Source organism: Myotis nattereri (genome assembly GCF_964212035.1).
Source record: "Myotis nattereri genome assembly, chromosome: 4".
In the NCBI taxonomy this organism is placed as follows: domain Eukaryota; kingdom Metazoa; phylum Chordata; class Mammalia; order Chiroptera; family Vespertilionidae; genus Myotis; species Myotis nattereri.
Window position 1 is genome coordinate 43,127,409 of NC_138079.1, and position 23,732 is coordinate 43,151,140.

The 23,732-nt window shown below is 43.4% G+C and overlaps 2 protein-coding genes and 1 pseudogene across 3 annotated transcripts in view; 2 read left to right on the top strand and 1 right to left on the bottom strand.

Annotated features, from left to right (window-relative positions):
- The window catches only part of CMYA5 (cardiomyopathy associated 5), a 102,839-nt gene that overhangs the window by 70,135 nt on the left and 8,972 nt on the right, over window positions 1-23,732 (top strand). The gene's annotated exons all lie outside the window — the stretch shown is intronic.
- LOC308517465 (F-box only protein 31-like) lies at window positions 11,332-13,580 on the top strand. Its single transcript, XM_081088613.1, has one exon. It carries the CDS (start codon window positions 11,402-11,404, stop codon window positions 12,866-12,868), a length of 1,467 nt encoding a protein of 488 aa, XP_080944739.1. The 5' UTR covers window positions 11,332-11,401; the 3' UTR covers window positions 12,869-13,580.
- Window positions 16,454-22,399, bottom strand: LOC308518060 (inositol polyphosphate multikinase-like; annotated as a pseudogene). The gene is made up of 2 exons: window positions 22,363-22,399; window positions 16,454-18,457 (listed from the first exon to the last, which is right to left on the bottom strand). The product of its transcript is annotated as an inositol polyphosphate multikinase-like (transcript).

Sequence of the window (23,732 nt, forward strand, 5' to 3'; positions counted from 1 at the left end):
AAACATAAGGCTTGTCATTAGTTTATTCTAGCTGAGACTTTGCCAGTGGGTTCATTTTTATCTTCCTCATCAAAGGAGAGCATCTGAGAGGCTGGATAAGCAGAAGTTTATAGTTGTTATGAAACAATACAAGTATCCTTTATTATTGAATGGATATAGTCCAGCAAGTTTAGAAATGAAGGGAAATTCCACATGCAGAGCCTTGTTGATGGTTTGGAGCTGTGTTGGCGATAGAGCTGTTTTCCACTTAGGTGCTAAAAGACTAGCCAGTGCCAGGAGGTGGAATGGTATGTCCAATCCACAGCCCATGGATGATTCTCCAGTCTCTGAATCACTGCTGGTCTGACAATAGATAATTTTTTGAAGCAAGCAAAATTTTGTTGGCCACAAATCACAACCCTACTCATTTGCTAAGTCTATTGCGGATGCACCATATCTCAATGACTTATACCCTAGGTGGGCATCAACAGACTGTGAAGTAATTCATCCTTAAGCTCAGAGGCCCAGGGCTGCAAAACTTTTTTGTATTTCTTTTGGTACTCCAATTTAAGAGTTCCGGAGGGAAAGAAAAGTCAGCGGCCATGCGTCTTAGGTCTTTTGACCATCTGGTTCTTACAACCACTTTAAAACATTCCTTACAGTGTCTGATGGTTTAAAACTGTAAAACATTAACTATAATCTATATTGCTCAATCTCTAAGATTTCCACTGTAGACAGCTAGTCAGAAATAGAATTGATAAACAAAGAACCTCAAAACTTGATCACCACAGTCAATAAAAGCAAATAATTCCTACTTTCCTCTCTATTAGAACCACATTCTTCACTTTGGCTTTCTGCCCAGCAGCACATAATTTGTTGGGTGTCTTGGAAAGAACAGCAAGCCAAGGGTTGTCTGATCCTACTCACTTGACTACATGGAGGGATCATTATGTAAGGCTGCAGCCTCGGTGCCTGGGACAGTGTTTGGCATATTGTAGCTACTCAATAAATATGTATTACCTGAATGGGCAAATATCAATTAGGATTGCACACATGATACTGACTCTAATAAGGAAAGTTTGACAAGCTTTGAAGATAATCTCTTATTCAAAATGGGGAAAAAATAAAACTGTGCCAACAAAGTAAAGAAGAATGGTAAATGACTTAATTTTAGTGTTTGGATACTTAGCTAGGAGACAGGTCTAGTTCTATAGGCTGGAAACCTTTTCATGGGTCACAGATAGTGAAGGGCACTTATAATCTTGCTTATCCATTGGTTATATAGCCCTTATTTTGGTTCTAGGATCTATGCAAAAGCCCTATGCTAAACCAGATCCAAAAATTAATCCAGAGGCCATTCAGTGCAGGGAAGTAAGGGGATCAACAATTACTTCTTTTTTTAAATATATGTATATATATATACATATATATATATGTATATATATATACATATATATATATATATATATATATATATGGAGAGAGAGAGAGAGAGAGAGATTATTGATTATTGATTTTTTTACAGAGAGGAAAGGAGAGGGATAGAGAGTTAGAAACATTGATGAGAGAGAAACATCGATTAGCTGCCTCATGCACACCCCCTACTGAGGATGCACCCACAACCAAGATACATATCCTTGACCAGAATCGAACCTGGGACCCTTCAGTCCACAGGCTGACGCTCTATCCCCTGAGCCAAACCGGTTAGGGCAATTACTTCTTTTTTATGTGACTCAGTTTGACTGGGAGAGGACTGGGATATTGTCTGTGTAGATATTTAATAAATGTCTGTTTAATGAATGAATGAGTGGATGAATGATGGGATTAGCCAATCTTTTGTGCTTGCCAAATCCAAGTCTAACTGGCTGGAGTCTCTAGCAAAGAAGAGAAAGAACTAAGAACTAAATCACTTCACATCTCTTTCTCCCACTCAGTCCCTGAAAAGACAGACAGCCTTAAAAGTTCTGGTCTGGAGTAGGAAGAGAAGTTGGAAGAAAATGGAAAGGATGAATAATATGAAAACACACACACACATGGAAACATTCATCTTCAAACCTGCATGTGTTCTCTCAGTATGATGGCCTCTAGGATATTCCAATTTAAAACCAAAGGTGCTGGATCAGCTCCTGTGGTGGGTGTTTGAATGCAGTGAGCCCATTGTGCTCCCAAGTTCCATGACGCAGTGTCTGAAATAGCCCAGCAATTGCCTCCATTCCATAATCCTCACAGAAAACACATTTGCATATTTTTGTGTGGGGGCACCAGTGGCTCATCCCAGCAGGCAGTCCCTGTTGGGCTTGGGGGTAGGCGGGAGTGACAATCCCTGGCTTGTGTGCGGGGGCTGAGGGAGCTCCTACTCACCCTTTCCTGTTTTTCTTTGAATGCTCTCCTCAGGTTGGGTGGGCTCAAAACACTTTCAAAAATTTTCCACTGCTTGGCTGTTTCCTCAGCTGTTCTGTCTCTCCTGTGTGGAGAGAAGTCAGCAGGGCTGTGGGTGGAGGAGGGAAAACTGAGAGAAATATAGCACAGGCATTAGCTGTGTGGGCTGTACAGAGAGAAGCTTTGCATGGAATGGCAAATCTGTGAGACTCGATATGCCACACAAGTCGGTGACACAGACTGTGGGCAGGGAGACCCTTGGGGGTGCGGGGTGTTGGGCTCTGGATGCTGGGCCTGTGAGCTCACACTCCTCCTGCTTCCAGCGTGGGGGCCACATGTGGTGGGGCAGGAACAGAATTGTCTGTCACAGTCCGATGTTCCCGCTGGGGACACCTGCCGCTTCATCTGTGTAATAAGGACAAATAAGGGTAATTTTCCTAATGCGCCTAGTGCCTGAACAAGGTGAAAAATCCCAGCATTTCTTTCTTTTTAAAAACTTTTTGCTAAGCTGAATAGGCGATGAGTGACAAATGATCAACCTCAAGTGATTTGACCTTCTCTGCAACCTGTGGGTAAAGGAGGCAGCCATCCTGCCCCATCCTTGCTTCGCAGGGTGACAGGAGGGTCGCTGACATGATTGGGCCAGAATTGATTAAGGAATTATGAGCTAGTAGCTCCTCTTTATATAGTATTGATTTCCTGCCCCGGGTGGTAATATCCCTCTGCAAGGAACCCTTGGGAAAGTGAGTAACATGAAGATGATTTCTTTTCCACCCCCAGCATCCTTGGCATTCGGCTTTTCCTAGATCTTTCTTCCCAAATGAATCTGATTTAACTTCGATTATTTAAATTCTATATACTTCCTGGTAATATAGTAAAACCCCAATCAATGGGAACCCAACTTGTTCCTTCACTTCTGTCTTATGTTCTGTCAATTTCCAAAAGTATTCAAGTAAAAGACCCAGACATAATAGAACCTTTAAAAACAATCCTGTAAGAACAGGAGCCAGATAAACCAGGGGTGAGGAGATTGTATCGAAAAGCACAGGTTAAGAACAGTACCTCAGTGGAACATAAAATTTAAATCTGTACTTCCTGGCAGCTACGATGAAAACAGGAGAGAGGGGGAGAGAGTAAGAGGGAGAAAGAGGTTATATAACTCATCTCTTTTTAAAAAGGAAGCACAACATTTCACTAAGAGAGGCAATTATATTTCTTGACATTCAGCTCGAAGATGAATTTTTCATGTAGAACTTTATATAAGGGCCATTGAACAAGATAATAGTGATTATAGTTTAGAGCAGTTTTACAAAAGATGAAAAAACATTCTCTAACCATTTTTAAAAATGGGATCTGAAAACATAATGTTAAATCATTACGTATAGGCAATTCTAAGGGACCTCAAGTAATTGTCCACATATGTAGCCTCAGAGCAGTAAAGGAGAGATTAGCAGCGGTTCTCAACCTGTGGGTCACGACCCCTTTGGCGGTCAAACAACCCTTTCACAGGGGTGGCCTAAGACCATCCTGCATATCAGATATTTACATTATGATTCATAACAGTAGCAACACTAGAGTTATGAAGTAGCAATGAAAATAATTTTGTGGTTGGGTCACAACATAACTGTATTTAAAGGGCCAGAAGGTTGAGAACCACTGGATTAGAGGTTCTGGAAGAACAAATGTGACTAGGCTCCTGGGATTCTCTATCCACTGAGGCTTTGAAGGGTAACCTAGAGAAAACAGGAATCCAGGATCCTTCTGCTGGAGTCCTTGGCTCACTTTAATTTTGTGAGAATTCTAATTACAGGGGAGCTTGAACATTTAGCCCTCATGTTATGTGTCTACATTATTATGAACTAACTAGAGGCTCAGTATGCGAAATTTGTGCACAGTTGGGGAGGGGTTCCTCAGCCAGGCCTGTGCCCTCTCGCAGTCTGGGGCCTCTCACTCCTTACCGCTCGCCTGTTTGCTGCTCCTTACCACTCGGCTCGCTGCTCCTTAGTGCTGCTGTGGAGGCCGCTGCGCTCGTCAGCCATGAGCCTGGCTTCTGGCTAAGTGATGCTCCCCCTGTGGGAGCACAATGACCACCAGGGGGCAGCTCCTGCATTGAGTGTCTGTTCCCTAGTAGTCAGTGCACATCATAGCGACCGATCGTTCTGGTCATTCCACCGTAATGGTCACTTAGGCTTTTATTATATAGACTAGGGTCCTAGTGTATAAATTCACTTAGGCTTTTATTATATAGACTGGGGGCCCACTGTAGGCTTCAAGGCTGCAGGGGGCACAGGGGTGGGTCTCAGCCCATCCTCCATGCCCCTGCCCGGCCCCTCCTGCCGTGGCCCCCCCCGGTCCCGTCTGTTGGCAGCCCCGCTCCCGCCGCCGCTCCCACGTGCTGACGGCACGGGGCGACTGGGGCCAGCGCCAGCAGCAGGTGCAAGCTGGGCTGTCACCGTCAGCAGGTGTGAGCAGCAGCTGATGCCCTGATCACCCCTCAGGAGCAGGGGGAGGTGGAGAAGCCCTGAGGGATGATCGGGGCGGCAGCCGCTGCTCACACCAACTGACAGTGTGGAGCAATCAGGGTCGGTGCTGGGCACCAACAGCAGGTGTGAGTGGTGGCTCCAGCACCGGCAGCGGGTGCAAGCAGGACCGTGGTGTGTGGGAGCAAAGAATTTTTAGTAACCATCAAAGGTTTACCCTGATGACTGTGACCTGCGCCCTGCCTTGATCTGGTGCCCCCACTCACCTGCTCCACCATCCCGCCGCAGCCAATGCCCACTATGTTCTGCGTGCAGCCCCTGTTGGTCAACGCACGTCATAGCGACTGGTTCGGTGTGTCGCCATTTGGTCTATTTGTATATTAGGATTTTATATATAGATAGTGATGTTTAGGGAACACTGAGTCTCATATCCTCATTTACAAGAAGAAAAATAGTCCTATTTAAATATTTTTGCTAACTTGTTTTAAAATAAAGAATCAATATATAAAGAATTTTCGCCCTGGCTGGTTTGGCTCAGTGGATAGAGCATTGGCCTGCAGACTGAAGGGTCCCAGGTTTGATTCCGGTCAAGGGCATGTACCTTGGTTGCAGGCACATCCCCAGTAGGGAGTGTGCAGGAGGCAGCTGATCGATGTGTCTCTCTCATCGATGTTTCTAACTCTCTATCCCTCTCCCTTCCTCTCTGTAAAAAAATCAATAAAATATATTTTTTAAAAAAAAAAAGAATTTTCTTCCAAATCCCAAGTTAACCAACATTTTTCATCTTAAACAAAAAGTTCCATATTTACTCTTTGTTTTAAGGTTTTACAAATGGCTTCCAACAGCTAGAACTATTTAGTTAGTTTTTGTATTTAATGTTGCTTTATGTTTTCATGGATTTTTCTCCTTTTTTCCTGTTTCTCCCTCCTATCCCTTCTTACCTCACACTTCTTATGACTGTTTCCCAAACCTAACTGATCATGAAAATCAATGAGGATGCTTGATCAAGCTTAGATTCACAGGCCTCTCTTAAGAGATTTTGATTCAGCAGGTTTAATGTGCCCAGGCAGGTTTGGGAAACACTCCTTTACTAGCTGTCCCCATAAGGCCTAGCAGTGTGCTCTGCTCACAGTTCACATTAAATGGTATTGACTAGCTGAAGATTGGTGCTGCCAACAGGAATGCCAATAGGAGCCCACTGTGTTTTTAAAACACAGTTTATACTTAGCCATCTGTTGTGTACCGCGGCAGCAGCACCCTCCTAGGCTGCTTCCAGGAGTCAGAGCATGGGATTGCTCCATATTGTTAGTACACATGCCGCTGCCCTCCTCCTGGAGAAAGCATGCTTAGATCCAGGTGTTAGGCATGGCAGTACAGAGGACAGGCACTCCTCATGGTTGCCATAGCACGTCAGGTTACCTTAAGCACATGCACATTCCTTCCCTCCATTCCACAAGTAGCTTTTTGAGAAGCTACTTTACAAAGTTCAAATTAATGTGCATTCTGCAAGCATAGTCAACCAAGTCCTGAACCCCTGAGCTTGTAACACAGCTCTGAAAAGAAATTATTTAATTAATTTTGGATAGATAATGTATAACATATGGTACAAATTTAAAAGATACAAAAGGGAATAAGTGAAAATGAGTTCCCTTTCTACCTATACGTCACCTACTCAATGCTCCTCTCCAGAGGCAATTACTACCAGACTCATACTTATTCTTTCAGATGACCTGTCCACATACAAGCATCTATATTTTTTCAACAAATGATTTTTTCAACATATATATTTCTACCACCTTGCTTTTCTTGTTTAAAATATTTTTGGGGCCCCAGATGGTGTGGCTCAGTTGGTTGGAGCCTCGTCTCATATACTGAAAGGTCACGGGTTTGATTCCTGGTCAGGGCACATAGCTGGGTTGCAGGCTCAATCCCTGGTTGGGATGCATATGGGAGGTGATTGATCAATGTTTCTTTCTCTCCCTCTCCCCTCCTCTTTCTTTAAAAATCAATAAAAACATACCAAAAAATTTAAACAACAAAGAAGTGTCACTAGCCTTGAGCGGGACCCCATAGCCCATTGTCTCCACGACGGTGGCCTGTCCCCACCGCCTGGTGGGCTAGGGCAGGGGAAATGTGGCAGGAGGAGTCGGATCTGTCTCTCAGTATTGCTCAGATAGTCCAAAAACTCAAGGACTCCAGTTTGTACGCTCAGTTTAAAAAAAAAAAAAAAAATATATATATATATATATATATATATATATATATATATATATATTTCTTGGTTAGTGTCCCATATCGGTCCCTATACTAGTAAAACTGCCTCATTTTAAAAAACATTTCCATTCTATTCTGTTTTAAGAATATAATTGGAACCCAGCTGGCATGGCTCACTGATTGATTCCCAGTCAGGGCACATGCCTGAGTTGCAGGTTTGATCCTTTGTGGGGGGCATGCAGGAGGCAGCCAATCAATGATTGTCTCTCATCATTGATGTTTCTATCTCTCTTTCCCTCCTCCTTCCTCTCTTAAATCAATTCCATTGATCTATATATTTGTGTTCTATACAATTTTCATCATTATAACTTTATAATTTAGAATTCCTAGTAGGTTAGGTTGCTTCTTCATGACTCCTTCTCCCCCTCCCCCCCTTTGTTAGTTACTATAGAATTATATTGTGATTCTGAATCTGGCAACTCCCTGCCCTTGAAAATTTAATATATTAAAAGATCATGTTAAATTGATAGATTAACTTAGGGAGGATTGAAATTTTGGTGATGTTACATTTTCCTGTCTATCCAGGAACTGATACGCCTTCCCTTTATTCAAGTCATTTGTGCGTTTTCCCTCAGTATCATCTTTAAAGTAATCTTTGATATAAATTGTATGCATTTTTATTATATTTGCGACTACTCCTTTTTATTATTATAGTTGAAATAAAATATATTTTGTATAATATAGTACTACAAATATATATTTTTAGTTTCACGACATAATTCAATATTTACATACCTTGCTCAAGTGATAATCATGATAAGTCTAATAATCATCTGTCACTGTCCAAAGGTATTATGATATTATTGACTACATTCCCACTCCTATGTTGTTCATTACATCCTGGTGACTTGTTTCTTTTATAATTGGAAGTTTGTACTTCTTATTTCTCACCTTTTCATCCAGCCTCACCCCTAACCCCTCTGGCAGCCATTACTTTGTTCTCTGGATCTATGAGTCTGTTTCTGTTTTGCTTTCTTTGTTTTGTTTTGTTTTTTTTTAGATTCCACAAGTAAGTGAAATCATATGGTATTTATTTTCCTCTGCCTGACTTCTTTCACTTAGCATAAAACCCTCCAGGTACATCCATGTTGTTACAAATGACAAGATTTTATTCTTTTTTATGGCTAATATTCTATATATATATATATATATATATATATATAGATAGATAGATAGATATAGATATAGATATAGATATAGATATAGATATAGATATAGATATACATATACATATACATATACATATACATATACATATACATATACATAGATATAGATAAGATATAGATAAGAAATAGATATAGGGAGGGGCGGAGGGGCACCAGAGAGGAATGGACGCACGCCGAGCGGTTGCTTGGTGACGCCCGCTGAGGCGTCCCAGGGTAAAAAGGTCCAGGAGAAGTGTCACTAGCCTTGAGCGGGACCCCATAGCCCATTGTCTCCGCGCCGGCGGCCTGTCCTCGCCGCCTGGCGGGCTAGGGCAGGGGAAATGTGGCAGGAGGAGTCGGATCTGTCTCTCAGTAACGCTCAGATAGTCCAAAAACTCAAGGACTCCAGTTTGTACGCTCAGCTGGAACGTCAGGCCTGGCCTGATACTCTCCAAGTCCCTCCATGCTACCTTAAAGGGTAAGAGATTGTTCTTTTTTACTGCTGCACAGTATTCCATGGTATAAATGTAGCACAGCTTTTTTAGCCACTCATGTACTGATGGGCACTTAAGCCCAAGGTGCTTTGTAAATACTAGGGAGAGGCACTTGGCAAGTCCTGGGGCTTCACAGGATGCTTCCTGACCAAGATCATGTGCCATTAGTAGGTGAGGCCCAGGACAATGGTAGAGGTTTTGGTGGTGAGTGGAGTGGGAGAGCTGTGTAAACAGATACAACAGCACGGGAAAAGGCTCAGAGATAGTGTAACAGGACAATCAAAGGGTCTGGGCTGCCTGTCACTACTTGAGCCAATTCAGCAGAGACAGGGTTGAATCATATATGAGCGTTTATTCCTATAATGCCAGCAGTATGGGAGAGCAACAGGTCATCCACAAAAATCTGCTTTGCAGCCCCCTATAAACCAGCTGTTTATTTGTGGTAAAACAAAGATTACCTGAGGAAGTAGGGATTACAAGCATGGAGAAGTAGGAGGCTGGGGTGGGACTCCATTGTTTGGGCAACAAGGTTTTTAATCTTTCCATGACAATAGGCTGTTCTTGAATGAGAATGGGTCACATTCCAAGGCTGACTCCCTGGTTTAAGATTGACTCCCAGGTCCCAGGGCAGGGGTGGGCAAACTTTTTGACTCCAGGGCCACAGTGGATTCTTAAACTGGACGGGAGGGCCGGAACAAAAGCATGGATGGAGTGTTTGTGTGAACTAATATAAATTCAAAGTAAACATCATTACAGAAAAGGGTACAGTCTTTTTTTTTTTTAGTTTTATTCATTTCAAAACGGGCTGGATCCGGCCCTCGGGCCGTAGTTTGCCCACAGCTGTCCCAGGGGCATACAACTCCTAGCCAGGTCAGAATGTCCTTTCTTGAACCAACACAAGGCAATCATGGTTAACAGAGCACAATTAATATTTCCCATAATCATAACTAATCCCCCAACATTCTATTTTTTTTCACTCTCACCATAGCAGCAGCCTCTGTCTCTCCTTTGAATGGACCTGTCTTTGACCTTCCTACACAGATTTCTTCCTAGGGCAGTGGTGTGTCTGGCTCTCTCAATCCTGGGAGAGAAAAGATGATTGAACCTCTTCACTAGCCGTTCAAGCCCTCCTAGTGCCATACACCAGCTGCACTCACATTCCTAGGTTCTCCTTGACCCACCAGACACACATGTACCCTTGGAGACCGTCCCTCAAAATCCCATCAATACAGGATCCTAAAAGAAGAGTCTTAAAAAAAAAAAAAAGAGCCTTTATACCCATTACTCCATTACATACCAATAATAATATAGGGCTATTCTTCAAAGGAGGGATTGAGAATATTTTAGTGTTTAAATGATCGAAGTCAGTGTCTGTGGCAGGTGGAATTTACACCCCTCTATCAAATAAACCACCCCAAATGTCTATTCCTGACAAAAGGAAAATCAAATTCCTCCCAGGGCACTAAGAGGAAGTGTTTCTCTGGTAGGAATCCAGAAAAGTGGAGAGAAGGAATCTAGCTGCTCTCAACATGAGAATGGAAGCCTGTCTGAATGGGCGGGGCCAGTCTCAGCCCATAGGAAAATTATGTTCATAGTGGGCAGATCCTGTGAACTTTTTTCTGAGGGCATCCATTCACCCAAGGAACTAGCAAGGTTAGTCACTTGAAAGTGAAGAACTCAAGGTCCACTGAAAATGAAGAACTCAAGTCCATCCTTGCTCACATGTAGGAGCCCATTCCTACCAGGGGCCTGAGAGATTTGGCAGAGGCTGGGTGAAGGCTGAGCATAGAAGAGATTTCCCTTATGGAGTTCAAGGTCAAGTCAACCTACAGTCAATAACTCTGCTCTAAACTATAATAAAATACCACTCAACACTCACTAGGATGGCTATATTTTTTTAAAAAGCATTCATGAGAATGTTTAAAAATTGGACCCCTCGTACATTGGTGGAAATGTAAAATGGAGGGGCCACGTTGGATAACACGTTTTTGGCAGTTCCTCAACATACTAAGCATAGAGTTACCAGGTGACCCAGAAGTTCCACTTCTAGGTACATACCCAAAAGAAATGGAAACATATTCACACAAAAAACTTGTACACCATGTTCATAGCAGCGTTATCCATAAGAGCCTCAAACTGGAAACAACCCAAGTATTCATCAACTAATGAATGGGTAAACAAAATGTGGTATACCCATACACTAGAATATAGCATACATAAAACTTTAAAATGTTATGCTAAGTGAAAGAAGCCAGTCACAAAAGACCAACTATTATGACTGCATTTATGTGAAATGTCCCCCGCCCCCATAGGCATATCCCTGGAAGCATGTAATACTTTAAGCAATAAAACAAAATTAAAAAAATAATAAAAAAATAAAATGTTAAAAAAAAAAAAAAGAATGCAGATTAGTGACTGCCTGGGGCTAGGGCGGGAGGACAGGGAGGGGGCACTAAAAAACGGGAGGCAGCTTTTAATGGGTATGGGTCTCCTTGGAAGTGTTGCTAAAGTCCTACAATTGGCTCCTCTCTGAGGGGGCGTGGCTAGGCCCTAGGGGGCGGGGCTGGATTCTGAGGCGGGACTAGCCAGTTTAAAGCCTGGCTGAGGCACAGAAGCCGGATGCTTTTTGGCTGTTACGCCTCGAGGAATGGAGGAGTGCGCTAGTCTCTGCGGCGCGGGCTCTTCGCGGGGATGTCGGTGTCGGTGTCGTCAGCAGTGCCAGGGCCCAGCTGAGACGGCAGTGGCCTACGGCAAGCCGGCCCCGGCCGCGGCAGAAAAGCATGTGGAGGCGGTCGAGGCAGCGCGGTGCTGTGCGGAGAGTGGAGGAATTGCGAGCCCCATGCCGCCCCCGCACTGCTCGCTGCGGGACCTGCCTGTGGAGATGCTGGTGGAGATCTTCGCCTGCCTCCCCGGCACCGACCTGCCCAGCCTGGCCCTGGCCTGCACCAAATTCCACCACATCCTGCACATCGACAGCATCTGGAGACGGCGCTGCCGGGAGGAATATGGCTTTTCTGAAAACTCGCAGAACCTGGAGATGATAGGTATGTCTTATCGAGAAGTCTATGCGAAGCTGCTCCACCCATACAGACACGTTTTGGGATTGTGGCAGCTAGATACTGAGGACTATAGAACACTGCTGAATGTCGTGGTGGACGGCTTATGTATTACTGGTTGGACGTACGGGCCTTCCCTTAACACCCACGTGGATGGCCCACTGCAATTCCAGCCCTCGTTCAGAGTTCGCCTGACGGAGAGGAAATCAGCCGTGGTGGAATGCATGGAAGGCCGCCACCGCAGGCCCCACAGCCGCCACGTGCAGATTCAGAAGGACAGGCTCACCCTCCAGTGCGACAAGACAGACCACCGGAAGGATTTAACAGCGAGACTTAGGCAAGAACGGGCACTGGTGCTGTCGCTGACGCTGGGGCTGGAGGACAGATATCAGTATGACTGCCTGGCCTACCGCCGCCTCTACCTCCCGCCGAGCCACCCGGAGGACCTCATCAGGCCAGGCCTCTTCCAAGGCAACTACGATGCCTTCGGCCTAAAGATTGTCATGCTCAGCTTCCATGGGAAGTATGCCAGGGTCACGAAGATCACGGGAGACACCATCAGGATGTTAGAGATCCACCTCATGCGCCGCATCCAGCTGCCAGATGGCGAGTTCTTCCGCGACTTCAACGAGCTCTCCCGCGTGGTCGAGGAGATTGACGAGCAGGTGATCCGGGAGCAGCAGCAGCAGCAGCAAGAAAACGGGACTGAGGAAAGCGAGGGCCATGGCTGGCAGAGCCCTGCCCAGCCCAGCGTCGGGGAGTCCGGGGCTGCAGCTTTGGAGGAGCAGCCTGCCCCGTTTGTTCTGCCTGTGGGCATGCGCACAAGAGACCAGAACTACCCCCGAACCTGCAGGATGTGTTTCTATGGCGTGGACACTGTTACCTTACCTGGCTTAGCCTACTGGGAGCGGTTCCCTGGAGTCTTCATCCTGTTCGATGAGAACCACTTTGGGTTCATCTGGCTGAAGGTGAAATACTTCATCCTGTACGGCAGAGTCCAGAACACCTTCCAGAATGTGGAGGCACCATCCCCGCAGGCCTTTCTGGAGATGCTCTAGAACATTCATTCCAGACCCCCTGGGAGGAGCAGATTGTAGATTTGAGCTTCTGACCAGATTACCCACCTTTGTTTGTTTTTTTTTTAATCCTCACCCGAGGATATTTTCCCATTGATGTTTAGAAAGAATGGGAGAGAGGGAAAGACAGAAATATCGATGTGAGAGAAACACATCAGTTGGTTGCCTCATGCCCAAGCCCGGACCAGGGCCAGGCTGGGTAGGAGCCAGAAACTGAGGTAGAATTAAACCTTAGACCAGTGGTCTCAACCTTCCTAATGCTGCGACCCTTTACTACAGTTCCTCATGTTGTGGTGATCCCCAGTTTCATTGTTACAAATTGAACCTAATGAAAACATAGTGATTAATCACACACAAAAAAGGAAAAGCACTACTGCAATTAATTCATTGATTGAGTTACAAGTGGGACTGCTTTTTTTTTTTTTTACTGAAACACCATTTTTACTTAAGAGTGATTGACAAGCTATTGTTGACTTGCAGATGTTTTCTCTAAATGAACAAAGTGAGCCTCATATCAAAGAAAACCATTATATGTTACCAATGATAAAATTCATGCTTTAAATAAAAATTAGATTCTGTAAAGCTTGTGTTCACCACTGTGAACTTGATGGCTTCCCAATATTTAAAGACTTCGATTATATTGATGGTGATGTTAAAGAATGCTACTTTTTGATATTGTTTAATAAAATGTGTCCACTGCATCATTTGAAATGATCAATGTTTAATGTTACAAAATTATGTATAAATAGGAGATTAATTCAAAGTGTAAGGCAAATCTATAATACATGTTTATGTAATAAAATATGAAGTTTATTGATAAAAAAAGAAATAGAGATATAGATGTAGATATATCACATCTTCTTTATCTATTCAACTATCAATGAACATCTAGGTGGCTTCCATATCTTGGCTATTATAAATGATACTGCAATGGACATAGGGATGCATATATCTTTTCACATTACTGTTTTATTATTATTTTTTATAAATACCCAGAAATGGAATTGCAGAAGGGTCTATGGTAGTTTTGTTTTTAATTTTTTGAGGAACCTCCCTATTGTTTTCCATAGTGGCTGCACCAGTTTATAATTCCACCAACAATGCACAAGAGTTTCTTTTCTCCATATCCTTGCCAACACTTGTTATTTGTTGATTTTTTTATAATAACTACTAGAGGCCCAGCACACAAAATTCTGTGCAGGTAGGGTCCCTAGGCCTAGCCTGCGATCAGGGCCATCTTCTGCCTGCTCGCCAGTCCCCAGTCCTGCCCGGCCACTGCTCACCCCAGTTCCCCATGGTTCCCTGTTCGCCATGATCAAAGCCTGTGGTCTGAGGGAAGGGACCAAGAAGTCTGTATGCCTTCCGCCCGCTTGCCAGTCCCCAGTCCCGCCCCGCCGCCACTCTGGTTTCCCCGTGGTTCCCCATTGGCCATCCAGTGATCGGAGCCTGCGGGCTTGGGGGAGGGACAAAGAGGTGATCAATGCACTTTATAGCAACTGGTTGATTGGTCATTAACGGTCATTACACTGTTATGGCCACTGGCCTTTTATTATATAGGACTAGGGGCCCGGTGCACGAAATTCGTGCACTGGGTGTGTGTGTGGGGGGAGAGTGTCCCTCAGCCCAGCCTGCCCCCTCTCACATACTGGGAGCCCTCAGGCGTTGACCCCCATCACCCTCCGATCGCCTGATCGGCCCCTTGCCCAGGCCTGACGCCTCCGCCAGAGGTGTCAGGCTTGGACAGGGGACCCCCATCTCCCCCCGATCACTGGCTCTGGCCCCCGCCCAGGCCTGAGGCCTCTGGCCCAGGAATCATGCCTGGGCAGGGGACCCCCATCTCCCTCTGATCGCTTGCTCCACCCCCCGCCCAAGCCTGACTCCTCTGACCCAGGCTTCAGGCCTGGGCAAGGGGACCATCATATCCCCCCAATCCCCGGCTCCGCCCCCCACCCAGGCCTGATGCCTCAGCCAGAGGAGTTGACCCCCATCACCCTCCGATCACCAATCACCGGATCGACCCCTTGACCAGGCCTGAGGCCTCCGGCAGAGGTGTCAGGCCTGGGCAGGGGACCCCCAACTCCCCATGGTTGCAGGCTCTGCCCCTGCCCAGGCCTGACGCCTCTGGCCTAGGCATCTGGCCCGGGCAGCGGGGACCTGCAGTGGCAGCAGGGGGCGCCGTGATCGTGGGCTTCGCTTTAGGCCCAGGCAAGGGACCCCTAGCTCCTGGGACTGCCAGCTTCGACCGTGCCCAGCTCCCATCACTGGCTCCACCCCTACTTCCTGCTATCACTGGCCAGGGCGGCAAAGGCGCCTGATTCTCCGATCATGGCTGGGGGGCAGGGCAAAGGCGGCCCCAGGGCCGCCTTTGCCCTGCCCCCCAGCTCTTAGCTCCCCCTGGGTTTCAGATCACTGTCAGTGGCAGGGGGCTTCTTCCTGCTTTCCCTTTCGCCTCCCTGCATTGTGCCTACATATGCAAATTAGCCACCATCTTGTTGGCAGTTAACTGCCAATCTTAGTTGGCAGTTAACTGTCAATCTTAGTTGGCAGTTAATTTGCATATAGCCCTGATTAGCCAATGAAAACGGTATTGCCGTACGCCAATTACCATTTTTCTCTTTTATTAGTGTAGATTCTAACAAGTGTAAGATGATAGCTCATTGTGGGTTTGATTTGCATCTCCCTGATGATTAGTGACATTGAGCATCTTTTCATGTGTATGTCTTCTTTGGGGTAATGTTTATTTAGGGATCTGTCTATTTTCTAAGCAGATAGTTTCCTTTTCTTGATGTTGAGTTGCCTGAGTTCTTTATATATATATATGTACTAGGGGCCCAGTGCATAAATTTGTGCACCTTGAAACGAACTGTGGGCCACAAGACTGCGGTAGGCACAGGGGCGGGTCTTGGCCCATCCTCTGTGCCCCTGCCCAGCCCCTCCCACTGCGGCCCCTGGTCCCCTGTCTGCCAGCAGCCCCACTCTTGCCACTGCTGCTCATATCTGCTGATGGCTCAGAGTGATTGGGGCTGGTGCCAGCAGCAGGTACAAATGTCAGCTGCTGCCCCGATTGCCCCTCAAGAGCAGGGGGAGGTGGAGAAGCCCTCAGGAGTGATCAGGGTTGGCAGCTGTTGCTCACACCTGCTGATGGCGCTGAGTGATCGGGACCAGTGCTGGGCACTGGCAGTGGGTGCAAGCAGCAGCTCTGGCATTGGCTACAGGTGTGAGTGGGGCCGGCACTGGCAACAGGTGTGAGCACCAGGCAGAACTGTTGTGTGTGGGAGCAAAAAATTTTCAATAATCACCAGAGGCTCCCCCCGATGACAGGCCAGCATCCCGCCTTGGTCTGGTGCCCTGTTTACCTGCTCCACTATCCCACCACGGCCAACGCTCACCATGTTCTGCACATGCCCCCTGGTGGTCAGCGCACGTCATAGCAACCGGTTGTTCGGTTGTTTCGGTTGTCCCAGTTGTTCCACCTTTTGGTCTATTTGCATATTAGCCTTTTATTATATAGGATCAGATATATCATTTGCACATGTTTTCTTCCATTCAGTAGGTTGTCTTTTCATTCTGTTGGTTTCCTTCACTGTGCAAAAGCTTTTTAATTTAATGTTGCCCCATTCTTTTATTTTTGCTTTTGTTGCTCTTGCCTGAGAAGATATACACACAAAAATATTGCTAAAAATGATGTCAGAATTTGCTGCCTATGTTTTCTTCTAGGAGCTTTATGGTTTCAGGTCTTACATTTAAATCTTTAATCCATTTTGAGTTTATACTTGTATATGATGTAAGAAAGTGGTCCTGTTTTCATTTTTGGCATGTGTTTGTCCAGTTTTTACAATACCATTTGCTGAAGAGACTGTCTTCCCCATTATATATTCTTGCCTCCTTTTTTGAAGATTAACTTACCATACAGGTGTGGGTTTATTTCTGGACTCTCTATTTTGTTCCATTAATCGAGTGGCTGTTTTTGTGCCTATACTGTACTGTACTGTTTTTGTTCTTTTTTTTTTTTTTGCCACCACATTCTTTGCCTAACATTCCAAAGTTTTTTCTTTATTTTTCATAGTTTTCTTATTAACAAATAATTGTTTTTCCTGAGTAAGATTATTAAAAAGTTAACCCTCTACCAGAAATGTAAACATGTAGACTCACAATACAAATTTATTATTATTATTTTTAATCCTCAGCGAGGATATTTTTCCATTGATTTTTAGAGAGAGTGGGAGGGGGAGAGACACAGAAAGAGAAATATAAATATGAGAGAGACACATCAATTGGTTGCCTCCTACACACGCCCCGACCAGGGTCCAGGCCAGAGGGGGCCTACAACCAACGTATGGGCCCTTGACTGGACTCAAACCCGGGACCCTTCAGTCCACAGGCCAACACTCTATCCACTGAGCAAACGGGCTAGGGCTCACATACAAATTGTTTACATAGCATTACAAGTGCAGAGATATTGATGGCTGCTCTTCACAGTGATTGCCCCACCCCTTAAAAAGATTGCAGCCAAGGATTCCATTGTCTAAAATACAGTAATTATTTGCTTCAGTCCATAGATATATCCCTCATCTTTTGTGTTGCTAGGGAAAACATGAGAAAAATCAGTCATTCCCACTTCTATTTCTGCAATCTTTTGGCAACCAGTGGGAAGATGGTAGAAAGTCTTTTCCAGTTGGGAAAGTATATTTCTGTTTAAATGTTCCTGTGACAAACTTCTCCACCTATTGTCTTGCTATATATTTTCAACTTTCAATGAATTGTGACTGTGATGTCTTTTCAAATACATTTTTCTGTGATGACCATATATCTTGGATAAGGTTTTGTCTACTATTTTTCCATTCATTGTGGAACTTAACACTTGAAAGTTATTATTGTACTTCACTATGTCTGTGTTTGAGAGTTGTCCTTTGGACAAAAACATTTCTGCCAAAGTTCTGTCATTTGATTTTGTAGTAGTTGGCTCAGATGAACCTTCATAAACAAACAGTAATGAACTCACATAAAAGTTAAGCTGCTCCTGGCTTTCAAACCACTGCAGAGTACTCTCAATCTTCTGAATACTGGCAGCAACAGCATACTTTTCTAAGCAGAATCCATTACCAAAAAAAAAATCTGGAAACTCCATTAGTTTCTTTTGTTAGGCTTCTTCCATAGTGCTGGTTTTGTGTCTCCTAGCTATGAGAATGAACATGATAAACTCTCATGCCACACACCAAGAACCCAATCTCTGATTACTTGCCTACCTGTTGCTGAATCTTCTCAGATAACGCAAAAGAATCATAGCTCTTTTGCCCTATTTTTACATCCATTAGACAGGGCTTATTAAATCTATGGGTCACATCTTCAAGGTTTAGGTGTAAATCATTTGGCACAGTGGGAGATCACCAGATGCCATAATATTTTGGCAGAAATTTTTAAAGCTCTAAATCATATTATAGAATTCTAGCTCCCTTATTGGATCCCTTGGAGGTGGCGGTAGCTATTTCAAAACTATGCCATCTGGATGTTGCAAGATACCCACTTTGTCCTTCCTATACATGTGCCCAGCCACCTGATGTGAGAGGGGCTCTCAGCCGTAGAGGAAGTTGAGCCTGCCGCTGCTGGTTTCAGGGTGCTCTCAGAGACGGCCTCGCTTGCCGGGTAGGGTCTGCAACCCGGGTGGGGCCCACATTTCTGGAGCGCTGGGTGCCTCAGGCAAAGTGGATGGGATGAAGCCCAGCTGGTGTGGCTCAGTGGTTGAGCATTGACCTATGAAACTGGAGGTCACAGTTCGATTCCCAGTCAGGGCACATGCCTGGGTTGCAGGCTTGATCCCCAGTGTGGGGCATGCAGGGGGCAGCCAATCAATGATTCTCTCTCATCATTGATGTTTCTCTTTCTCTCACTCTCTTTCTTTCTCTCTCTCCCACCACACCCCCCCACCAACTCCCATCTTCCTCTCTGAAATCAATAAAAAATATATATTTTTTTAAAAAGTGGGGATGGAGTCTCCATTGCCAGAGAGCTGAAGTGGCAGCTATAACTTTGAGGACAAGAAAAAAAAAAAAAAGACGGAGTGAAAGGGCACAGGAGAATAGGGGGTGGGGGTGGGGGGACTTAGCACTAGGAGGCCCAGGGCTCCCCAACTAGGTGCTGAGACCCATGATGCTACTGCTCTTCTGCCCAGGCCACCAGGCCCAGCACAACCCTAGAGAAATAGAATCGAGCTCCCAGCTGAGGAGTGCTGAGGTGGGCACCCATTGCTCTCCTTCCATATTTTGTTTGATTACTATAGCTTTTTAGTATAGTTTTAAATCCATGAGTGTGATACTCAACTTTGTTCTTTTTTCTCAAGCTTGCTTTGGCTATTTGGGATCTTTGTGGTGCCACTATTTAAATATGTGTTTCTCTTGTTTCATCTTTATTTAGATACTAGAGGCCCGGTGCATGAAATTTGTGCATGGGTAGGGTCCCTAGGCCTGGCCGGTGATCAGGGCCGATCAGGGGCTTCTGGCTGCCGACTGGGGCCTTCCTTCCCTGGCTGCTGGCTGTGAGCCAAGGCCTTCCTTCATTCCGTGCGGCCCTCTGGTGGTCAGCGCACATTATAGCGAGCAATCGAACTCCTGTTCTCAAGATCAAACTCCCAAGGGAACAAATTGCATATTAGGCTTTTATATACATATAGATTTGTATATGAAGGCTTTTGATTTCTTTCTTTTTTTAAATTTATTTTTTAATGTTACATGCAATAAAACTTAATATTTCAAGAAAAATGATCTTAAATATGTTACATGCAATAAACATTAGTATCTCAAAAAACCAATTTTAAGTATGATAATGTTACATGCAATAAACACCAATTATTCAAGAAAAATGATCTTACATATAATAATATTACATGCAATAAACATTAATATTTCAAGAATAAAAGGATTTTAAATATAATATTACCAAAGCTGTACTCACATAGTATGATATCATAAAAGTTGTAGGAAATATTAAAAATCTGCAAATAACAGGATTTCTTCTATTATATTCTAGTATATTTCCCTCCCTCTGGCTCTATTTTTGTTCATCAGCTTATGTTGTTCATTATATTCCACAAATAAGATCATATGATATTTATCTTTCTCCAATTGGGTTATTTCGCTTAGCATGATGCTTTTAAAGTCTATTTTGTCAGATATGAGTATTGCTACTCCAGCTTTTTTTTTCTTTTCATTTGATGGAAAATTTTTCTCCATCCCTTCACTTTCATCCTGTGTATGTCTTTTGTTTTGAGGTGGGTCTTGTAGACAGCATATAGTTGGGTCATGTTTTTGTATTCATTCAGCTATCCTATGCCTTTTGATTGGAGCATTTAATCCATTTACATTTAGGGTTATTATTGAGAGGCACTTATTTATAGCCATTTTAATTCTGTCTTGCTAGGTTTCTCTCTCTGTTTCTTCTCAGCAATCCCTTACAGCAGTGGTTCTCAACCTATGGGTCGCGACCCCTTTGGGGGTTGAACGACCCTTTCACAGGGGTCGCCTAAAACCATCGGAAAACACATATATAATTACATATTGTTTTTGTGACTAATCACTATGCTTTAATTATGTTCAATTTTTAACAATGAAATTGGGGGTCACTACAACATGAGGAACTGTATGAAAGGGTCGCGGCATTAGGACAGTTGAGAACCACTGCCTTACAGTAATCCCTTTAGAATTTCTTGTAATGCTGGCTTGGTGGTGATGAACTCCTTTAGCCTTTTTTTTTTTTTTTTGTCTGGGAAGCTCTTTATTTGACCATCTATTTTGAACGATAGCCTTGCTGGATATAGTAATCTTGGTCTCAGATCCCTGCTTTCCATTACCTTGAGTACTTCATGCCATTCCCTTCTGGCGTGTAGAGTTTCTGATGAGAAATCAGGTGTCAGCCTTATGATTTCTTATATTAGTTTCACACCTAGCCATCTTACTGAATTTTCTTATTATGTAAGCATTTTTCAGGTGATTTTCTTGAGTTTTCTATATTTAAAAAATATCATATAATCTGCAAATGGTAACTGTTTCAGCTCCTGTCTCCAAATTTGTTTTAACCTCATGTCCGTCCCTCTGACTCAATGGGAATGCTTTCAGTATTTTCCCATTAAGCATTAGTTCTCTAATTATTTACTTCATAAAGATCCTTTTTGATTCCCAAGTAAAATGATTCTTGCTCCATTGTCCATAGTTAGTTGGCAAACTTTTTGATCATTCCTTGCAAAAACTAAAGAATGAAAGGGCTCAAGCTAGAAAGGTGTTCATTATATTGGGCAGATATCAGCTTCCTCATAGCTTCCACTCATTTGCCTTCTGGAAACAAACAAACAAACAAACAAACAAAAGAAGAGGAGATCAGACTTATTCACATGATAGCCATTCAGACTTCTGAGGAGATAGTAAGTTGGTCTCTTATTTAAATTGTTTCTCTCTGCTTCACAGCTTTGGAGTTTAACAAATGTCCTTTGTCCTCCCAATGGAGAGGGTTGAGAGTCCTTTGAAGACTTGCTGGACACAGAGCTCTGTGGTTGGACTCCACAATGTGCTTATTCTCCACCAGCAATCAGCTAATTTGCTGATGACTCAGGGTTTCTAGATGCTTCCTGGTCCTGGTATTCCTGGAAACTACACATATAAAGACATCCTTTTGCACCATACTATGGCACTTGTAGGGAGAATTCCACGCTTATGACCCAAAGTGAGACCAACTGAGTTATATTTCTTGTTGTCTTTTGGATTTTATTAGCTCTAGACTTCTAACAGTCAGATCAGTCATATTACTGATAAGGCTAAAATCCCTTCTTACCTAAGCACCAACAACTTGTTGTGGCTTCATCAGCTGTCTGATCACTTACCTTAATCAGGATATGCTGTGAATTTTAATTCTGTAAACTGCAAGCTCATTATAAGTCATGTGGATTTGGTTGTAATTATAACAAGTGTTTGTTTTTGAAAGTTTAGAAGATTATACTCTACAGGAGGGTGCCACTCTTCAGTTTTCAAATTCAAAAAAATGTCTAAAGTGTTTATTTGGCTAAAAAGCAGGGGCAGTTGACATGAAGACTTTTGTGATATTTAAGTGAGATCAGACAAAATAAATAGACATGGAAACCACCCATTTGTATTTAAGCTTTTTTGCTTTGTTCTTGGTTCTTGAACATAAGATGGCAACTTATAAACAATAAAGCACCACCACATTTTGTATTGCTTTCATTTTCATGCCCGGTGCTTCTGTTTCACATATTCAGTGAGGGCATTGTGCATATATGTTAAGTCTGCATGACCTGCTTTCAGGCACTGAAAGCAGGATAAAATCCTATAGTTGACGTAAGTACCTTGTAAACCTTTATTCTTTAAATAAGTGATAAGACATAGCATGCAGTTGACTATATCTACATAAATAGATAAATAGAAATTCCATTTTCTCCTTGACAGACTTTATAAAACTTAAGAGCAAACACTTACCCCCCAAAACAGCATCCTTGGCATTTAACAGCCACATTGTTACAAAATGAAGTCAGCATATTCTATCTAGTTTCTGGACATGAAATTTCCTCATTTATCCTTGCCACTTCCACCTCTGGTAGAGACAGGGCCTATGCATATAATAAGTAATCAATAAATATTTACTTAATGAGTGGATGAAGTCTGAAATTCAGTTCAGACCCCACTGTGCTTATTGAGACAAAAATTTTATTGCTTACTATGATTTATGTATGTTTAAAACATCTCTTCTGTCATCAATTCAAATAAAATAAGCAATACATCTATCCCAGAATAATATTCTGGATATTAGTTGGGAATTAAATTCTCAATCATAGGACATTTTTCATTAATTAACTGAAGCATAATTAGTTGACATGTGGCTCAATTGCATGGATCCATTCTCAGCACATCTAAAGATAGTACTCTCCCAAAGGTTCTGGTCAGGTGGTAGATTCTGAAATAACAACCAGTAACATTGAGGGGTTTATACTGACCTTTTCCAGCCACAGGCACTAAATAGAAGGTATACAAATAGACGCAGGCTACTCCCCTCCCCCGCCTCTTCCTTCTGAGGAACATAATGGAGTTTTTGTGCTTTTAGAAATGGTGGTGGTTGGGGGGTTGTTATTCTATAGAGATTTTATGCTTTTAAAAATTTCTAAATTCATTTGTTTTCTGAGTCGATAATACTTTTTATTTTTCCTGGTTTTTCATATTATTCTCTAAGGTAGGTAGTGAGAAGTGAAATAAATCAACAGAGGTAGAAATAACCTGAAAAAAATATCTCTCTGTGGATGAAGAGTGGCCACTCTTTGATTCTAAACCTTTTGTGGTATGCTCAATAATAACAAAACAAACAGAAAATAATATAAAAACAAAGCAAGCAAGCAGATTAAAAACAAACCTATCCTTTTGAGAATGAACATGAAAACTATTATATTGTAGTTTTCTTTTTTAAAAAAATTATTTATTGTCCTCTCCCAGCCTGTCCCAACCCCCAACCCCCACCTTCACCTCTCCAGAAGGAAGAGCACTTGTGTGCTTTATTTATAAATGCATGATATGGAGCAGATTAAAGAGAACGGAAAAAAGGCACAAAACTATTTTAGCTAACTTGGCAACTTAAGAGAGCTCCATCTTCAAATCCAGCAAGTCCATTATTGTTTAAATGGTTGGGCTGTTACAGTTTACTTGCCAAGCCTGCTGCCAATCAGATACCACTACCATCACTTTCTTTTCATGTAGATGAGAGATTAGGAATTGCAGTTTGGGGGATTTTATGTGACAATTAGAATTCTCTTCTTGCTAGGATTAAGCTTGCCTTCAAAGATATTGTCTTCATAGTGTGG